At 41.8% G+C, this 7,702-nt stretch overlaps 1 protein-coding gene across 2 annotated transcripts in view; it reads left to right on the top strand.

Moving 5' to 3' along the window:
* Nucleotides 1-452: 452 nt before the first annotated feature.
* The window catches only part of Rox8 (TIA1 cytotoxic granule associated RNA binding protein Rox8), a 240,413-nt gene continuing 233,163 nt past the window's right edge, over nucleotides 453-7,702 (top strand). For both annotated transcript variants that reach the window (XM_084591576.1, XM_084591575.1), the window contains exons 1-3: nucleotides 453-532; nucleotides 609-640; nucleotides 760-856. In XM_084591576.1, coding sequence (XP_084447702.1) covers nucleotides 521-532; nucleotides 609-640; nucleotides 760-856 — 141 coding nt within the window. In that variant the 5' untranslated portion in view covers nucleotides 453-520. The remainder of the gene's footprint in view (nucleotides 533-608; nucleotides 641-759; nucleotides 857-7,702) is intronic.

Genomic DNA, 7,702 nt, shown 5'->3' with positions numbered 1-7,702 from the left:
CAGCCCTCAACTACTGTAAATGAACGAAATCATCGAGTATATATCCAACTGTTTATCACAGTTGTTTCATCAGATGTCTGATTGTCCCGTAATTTTGTTGTTTTACGATTACCATTATTTGCAAATCAATCGCCACAACATTTACAGCAGCTTCGTTTGCTGTTCCTTTTCGTGGTGCACGGAAGGCGGCCGCTGAGACGTTGTTTATTGTCGTGACTCATTGAGGCGGGAAACAATTTATGCAGTCAACGAGCATTTTCAATTGTTTTTTATGCAGCATTTATTTGCACCATGACTGCAGGTGATGGCATGCAGAAAGCTGTGTTTATTACAGCAGTTGGCTAGCATTGAAGGAAACGAAACTTCAGCCATGCTACCGTTGAACCGGAATCGAAACCGTTTTTAGACTTCAGAGCTACCGAAGCGCCACGTCGTTTTGGCGGGGCTCGGAGCTCGTTAACCCACAATGCTGTGCGTGGCGCATGCGCTTTGGTTGTAGGTTTAGTCGACTGACGCCATAATGGCAAACAAGGTAGTTGGAATTGTTGAAAATTTCGTGAATTTACGTTTTATGTGCTGTGTTTGATGTCACGTTCTCTGACTTACAGGACCAGGGTAATGACTGTCAGCCACGTACACTGTGAGTACTTGTCGATATTGCCCACGTTCGAGGGCCGGTGTTAGCTGCCGGCCTCTCGGTCATTTGCCGCAGATCTCCATGTGTTATTCAACGTGTCGCTTCCTTTCCAAAACTTGCAGTTACGTGGGGAACCTGGACATAGCAGTGACGGAAGAGCTTCTTGTAGCTGTGTTCGGACAAATGGGGCAAGTGAAAGGCTGCAAGATCATTCACGAGGTGAGTAACTGTTTGTTTTTCTTCGGTATATTGATACTTGGGTAGCTTTGTCAGCTTGGCTGGTGTTAACCCTAATGAAAGACGCGATCGCCGAAGTTTTTGTGTTTGATGATGCGATGTTTTCGTGTTAGGATGTGTGCGTAACGATCAGCGCTGAAGTTCGTGACGATAGTGTCGCAGATTTTTGGGGTTGTCTTGACGTTACCAGCTCTGTCGGACATCGAACGTTTTCGTACGCGGTTCGTAACGTGCAGCCTAGTTCTTTAGCCGACGATTCTAGGCCTAACAGTAATGAATTATTGACTCAAAAGCCATTCAAACTGAGATCTGGTCGTTTTCATATTTGGGCTTACAGTTTTTCTTCCCGTCTCGGTGCCGACGGCGCATGAAACGCTATTTGATTGCAGCTGCCTCGACCTCGCTTCGAGAGCTGCTTCGCGCGATTATTGACTTGTCAACCCGTTACCCGGCGATGTTTGAAAAGTTGTATGCACGATAGCCGCGCTTCTTTCTGCAGCTGTTGATCACTGTGACAGGTGCCATTTTTTATTTGTTTACGTCCTATTCATTCTTTGCAAGGCTCATTATTTCTTCGAGCTTTATTATGCGTTATATGGTGGTCTTGCGACTAGACAGCATTTTATGCCTCCTAGTTAGACGTTGTGACCTATATTTTGGGCGGTATTTTGCACCCATTCCACCATTTGTGATTGATGGTGGTCTAGAAGTGGTTACGTTGGTTTTGCTTGTGTTCCTCCTTTGGCTGCTTTCGTATTATGAGTGAAGTGCTCACAGTATGAGTGCTCGAATCCGCGGGGGTAAATTTTATCTCGTTTACCGCTTTGCGTGGCAATTAAACTTTCCTTGCGCGAGCTGAATTTGGTGGCGTGTTTCCGGAGGTGTACTGCAGTGACAACTTGTAAACTCACAAGTGCTTCAGTGACACTTTGTCACTGCAGTACCTGTGGCAAAGAATAGGTGGAATGAAGTGCTTATTAGTTTTCACATTGTTAGCTGTACCAATTGTCTGAGCAACCGAATTAATGCACTTTTATTCATACCATTTAGAAACTGTCTTGACACTTCAAAAATGTTCTGCTGCGTGACATTGTATTCCATTTTGTGAAGTTCATTGTCATTTGTAGCCTTCACTTGTTTGATGTTAGAGGGAGCCTTGTGCATTTCAGTATAATCAACTAAATGCTGAACTACAGTGGCTTGAATTTCTGTTCGGACTGGGTCATAATTGCATGCATTTGTCACCAGTAAGGTTAGCAGATTGCTCACATTCATGTAGTGTGTCAAAGTTTATGCTTCGATGTTCCAAATTTTGGATGCTAATAAATCATTTTGGGCTTGTGAATGATACATCAGTTTGACAAATATGTTGCAAAATAAGTTTACAACATTCCAGAAAATTTTATTGCTCATCCAATATCATAGCAGCAAAAATGGCCCGATTCCATTATTGAAAAGGAATATTCCATTATTGAAAAGGAGAACTTACGCATTCGAGGCCAAGGTATTGAATATCAAGTACGTAAATTACAAGTGGGGTAAAATAAATCTATCATATGTGAAAAAGTAATAAAACATAGTTAAACCTGCCCATTAAAGTGGTTGCTTGTTGCAGCCATGCATGAGGCAGGAGGAGAATGTGCTGCCATATCATGGCACTCTTTGTAGATGCACATCAGGAACAAATTGTAGGATCTAAACCTTGGGCAGAGCTGTGAACATAAAATTTGCATAATGTGCTGAAAAATTTAGTCTGAGGTAATAATGGGCTCTATGGTGTTCTGCCACGTGGTTGCTCTGTATGGCATAGCAGCTGTGTCCACAAACTTTGGCTTTCGATGGAAAGCCCAGATGCGAAAAAGGAACTGCTGTATAAAAGGCCCTAAAGACTACTGCCGGCACGCCGTTGGTAGTTGCGGCAATGCTTTATTGTTTACACCAGCAATGATTGTCTGGGACCCCTTATCGGTTGGGAGGGGCAGTTCCGGATTGAAGCTTAAAATGGCCTCTAAAAAGCATGCACTTGATAAGCAGAGGCAATGCTGGTATGCATGATGCTACAAGCGATTCAGGCTATCAACAAATGCCATAGGATGCTCTTTCTCTCGCACACGCTCTCTATTGCTGCACCCCACTTGCGTTTCTTTCGCTTTGAGAAACCAAACTGGGCTTTGAACATGTTTTTAACCCCGCAGTACTGTCTAGCGGGGCCAAAGCTTTTGCGTGGCCTTTTCATTGGGGGATTTGTTTGAGAAACACTGGTCTGGAATTAGATTAAAAGTAAGCATGAGCTATTTTAGGTGCCATTATGAGGCTGCTAGTACTGCCAAGGTTTTTACACTAAGCACAGTCTATGCTTCAGAGTTCTGCCACCTTGTGCTTGTGATGTATAACCCGTAAATGAGGTGGATAAATAGCAGTATCAGATGTGACCCATCCGAAATTTCAGCCATGGATTTACTCTCACCTTTGTATGTGTGACCTGGAGCCATAGTAGTCTGGAGTATTATATTCGTGTGTAAAATTTCACCTTCTCGAAGGTGGCAGGGCTGCTCCATCCTGCTTCAAAGCACAGTATCACCAAAACGATGTTTTGCCATTAACCCTTTATCACATAGTGTATCATATAGGATACAGTAAATTACCTTTGTGCTAAATTTTTCTGAACAAGAAAATAAATTTGGATTATTTAGTACCACAGTGTGTACTGTTTAGAATTCCTGTGCACAGTAACTAAACCTCCAGACTTAATTATTTAGTTATTTTTATTCCAAATGTGCAAGAAGGTGGCATTTTTTATTTCTTGCAGAAATTCGATAGGTAGAAAGAACATTTTTTTCACTCTGACTAGAAGCAGCGCTTCCAGAAAATTGGCATTTATTGTGTCTGGTTACAGCATCACCTGTGCAATCCTTTAGGCTAAATTGTGATAAGGATATTTACTCTTGTATCAGATATAGTACACACCATGCAGTTAAGGTCATTTTCGTCACTTTATGGTGTTTCACAATTTCATAAGCTGGAAATAAATTCACTGCACTCGACTGATTTTACATACTTTTGCGAGTTGAGATTACTTCCTTATTAGCTACCGATTTCTAGTCAAAGTAGGGGTATTACAGTGTATGACAGACCCGAAAGTTGGCTCCTGTGGTAGTCACAGTGAAAGTGCAAAAAGACATTCTCTAGTTAGTAGGACGTTGCGAAGGTCTTCCCTTGAGAAAGCTTTGCAGGAAATACCAAAGTTGCATATGGGCGCCGTGTGCTACAGTCATAATTTCTTTAGATCCTGTCTGTTTGGAACTCTAAAAAAAGTTTTTTTGCCATGAAATTGTTTGTTATCAGTTATGTAAATCTCGTTCAGGAGTTGCTTCTGAGAAATTCTATATTTTCACAAAATTACCCCAACTACATGGTGTATTATATATGATACTCAATATTTTGCAAAATTATTGCAACTGCATCGTTTTTCTCAAAACCAAGGTTGACATAGGCGCATCATGAATGGAGCACACAAATTTTTTGGGCAGAAAAAGAAAATTCATGCAGTAAGGGATTTCAAATTTAGCAGAACATGGGCTGGCTGCACAGTGGGCCATTAATGGTATTGCTTACAAAAAATGCGTTGATGAGAAGCAGAACAGGTTGGTGGCTGCATGTCCACGCTTTAGGGGCAATGATAGTTAAAGTATTGGCAGCACACCGGTGGCAGAGGCATAATGTAATTTGTGCTTGGCCTAATATAAGTGAAATTTTCATACTTTAGAGGAGCGTGGCGGATAATAAATATTTATAAATTTTGAAACTAGCCGCAAGCGTTTGGAGAGATTGAGAAAAAATTGTTCTGTGCACATGACATAGCACCTTCTCTCGCCCTTATAAGTCGCCGGTGGAGCACAGCAAAGCGAAGCATTAAGAACCCTAGAAGCTGAACATTGTTAGACCGCTTCATAACTCTCTTTTTATTGCTCTAAGATGGCATGCTGCCTGCTCCAAAATGCCCACCAATGTCATCTGAATAGTTTTCACGCCAAAAAAATGTAAAGAATTGCGGCCCACTTTCCTTGCTGCCATTTGAATGATGAAATGAGGTAAAGTGCACTAGTCCTCAGGATGTGCCAAACATCACGAAAAAAGGCTACTTTTTGCAAATGACATTGTGGAAACCATCTCCTACACGTCAACTAATTAATTCACACTCTGGGTCATTAATCTTTATAAGGTGCGAACGAGCTCAATAATTTCCATATCTGTTCATTTTTTTCTCTCCGCTTTCTCAAAACACAAATTTTTGATGGTTTACTAGTTTACAAGAACGATGTCTTTGTACCTAGGGCAGATAAAGAAATAATTTTTATTGCAGCATGCTCCTGAGTGTTAAAACTATACAGTGTCGAGAACAAATTTCTCATTTTGTGCTTGCTAATTTTTTGTTACCCTAAACTCTAAATTGCTCATAACACACTTTTCCCTACATCATACTTAAAGTTGTAAATCACTAATAATGCCTTAATCAAGAAAGTAGTTCCTATGTTGTATTCTTTATATTGTATGCTATCTAGCGACACATTAAAATAGTTTTTTGTTATTTTTTCTGTAAAAAAGAGTGCCATTGTCGAATATGAAAAAGATGAAAGAAAGAAAACAGCTTTTCAGCATCTATAACACTCACTCTATGTTGTACTGAGATATTTCACCCCAAGACAAATTTTAAATGTTGCAATAAATGTATAGACAGTTTAACATACATAGCCACTTAGAACTTTCAGGTTTTTTTTCTCAAAAGTTTGTTTTGAGCTTACCTTGCTTGTGGAAAGAGCAGCATAGCAGTGGGTGCACGGATTTAAATGCCATTTGTTTTGCTATAATTGTTGAAATGTGCTTTGTATTGACACAGTCTCCGATTTACAATCTAGGCTCACATTTTTTTGTTAACTTATAATTACGCCATGGTGCATCCTGAACATTAGGAGAAGGTGCAAATCATATCTGTTAAGAAGAATGGATAAGGTAAAAATAAGGAAGAATGTCTTGATTTAATTTGCACTTCTTAGTACAGTAAAACCTCGTTAATTCGGATTTTGCAGGACTGGAGGATATTTTTTGAATTAACCGAATGCCGAGTTATCGAGAGGGGTTAATACAACAACAAAGGCCGCACATCAACATACCTTTATTTTTTGAAGCAATCTGTTATTGTTGCCTGCTTTCTGCGGGAAACTTGCTTCGCAACTACTACTTTGTGCACTTCTGCCAAATGATGCAGTGCGCGCACACTGTCTGCACGTCTTCCAGAACACTCAGAGCCTCAACAGCCTCGGCCACAGTGTGGCACGGCAGTCCACCACAAGTATCGTCGTCTCTTCTCAGCGATTTCACTGAAATGGCTGGCAATGGCAACATTACTGTCAATTGTGACATAATCACACAGTCGAGCTTTGGATGGCAGAATGCTTGTATAGTCTCTCTTCCTCGTAGTTGGTATCCAGGTCATTCACATCGGTGATGTTAACACCCTCAGTGAAACCACAGTGTTGCAATAACTGCAAGTGGTGTGTTGCTTCAAACATGTACTAAGAAGAGAGGTCATACTTGCATAAGGTCAAGCACCTGCTCGTGGTACAGGGTTTTCAGGTACTGAATTATTCCATGGGTTAGAGGGAAGCAGTGGTATTAGGAGGCAGAAAAAGCAGTTCGATGTTTTCCAGTCCCAACATGTTGTGTGCTCTGCAATTGTCGAGGACAAGCAGTACCTTGTTTTTTTTTTCCCCGCAGAAAAGCTACTGCCCAGTTGGCGTAGGCAAGCTTGAAATATTTCGGATGTCATGCAAGCCTTTTTTTTTAGATCGCTGTTCTAGGGGCAGCTGTTTTATGTTCTTGAAGCACTGCGGTTTCTGTGATTTTTCAATGAGCAGCGGCAGCCGCTCCGTGCCGGTCATATTAACTCCGAGCCAAATTGTCACCCCATGCTTGCTCCACTTGCCGCCGACTCAAGGGTCTTCTTTAAAAGCGAGTATCTTATCTGGCAGAGCCTTGTAGAAGAGCGCTATCTCATCTGCATTTAATAACATTGCAGTGCTCATAGGCAGCAAGACGTCTCAGAAGGTCACTTCTCCAATCTTTTTTTGACACTTTCATCCACATCACCTTTTTCACCGTAGACGCTGCAAAAGACTAAATTATGCCTCTTCTTAAATGGTCCAACCACCCTTCTGATGCATTGAAACCTTCAATGTCCATCATTAGGGCGTACTTCTCTGCTTGTGCGCAGATTAGGGGAATTTCGCACATCTGCAATCCATCAAAGCAGTGCTTCTTCTAGCTTCAGGTGCGCTGCCATTCGGAGTCTCTTCCGCTTACGGAGAACTGTTGTCCATTGTTAGCCTCCAAAATTTGAGTTTCATTTTTGATGTAAGAGCTAAGCGTGCTTCTCTTTGTCATTATGGCCTGTTGCGGAATTCCTTCCTTCAGTATTTCTACTTTTTCTGCCAAGCCCTTGACCACGTACTTCGCCCGCTTCGTTGGGGCCGCGGTGACCATCGCAGGAGCCGAAGAATGCAGTGCTGTCGGGAGAACGCTCTCCACACATGTGACAGTCGCACTCCATGGCAAATATGCAAATAAAAAAATAGCGAGTCGTAGCCGCGCAATAAAAAAACGAGAAAGCATCTTGTCATGCCTTCTTGGCTGATAGTTACAGCGATGAGAATGGTCTTTTCATTTCGGTTGAACATTAGCGCTGTTCCCGCTATCATCGCCACCATTATCACCTCACCTCTGAGACTCTCATGGCTGCTCTCTAAGCATGCAAGCTCTGCCACCTGTCCG

The sequence above is a fragment of the Amblyomma maculatum genome, chromosome 1 (assembly GCF_055883805.1).
Source record: "Amblyomma maculatum isolate TAMU_Amacu chromosome 1, ASM5588380v1, whole genome shotgun sequence".
Lineage (NCBI taxonomy): Eukaryota > Metazoa > Arthropoda > Arachnida > Ixodida > Ixodidae > Amblyomma > Amblyomma maculatum.
This window is presented reverse-complemented; position numbering and strand designations above follow the sequence as displayed.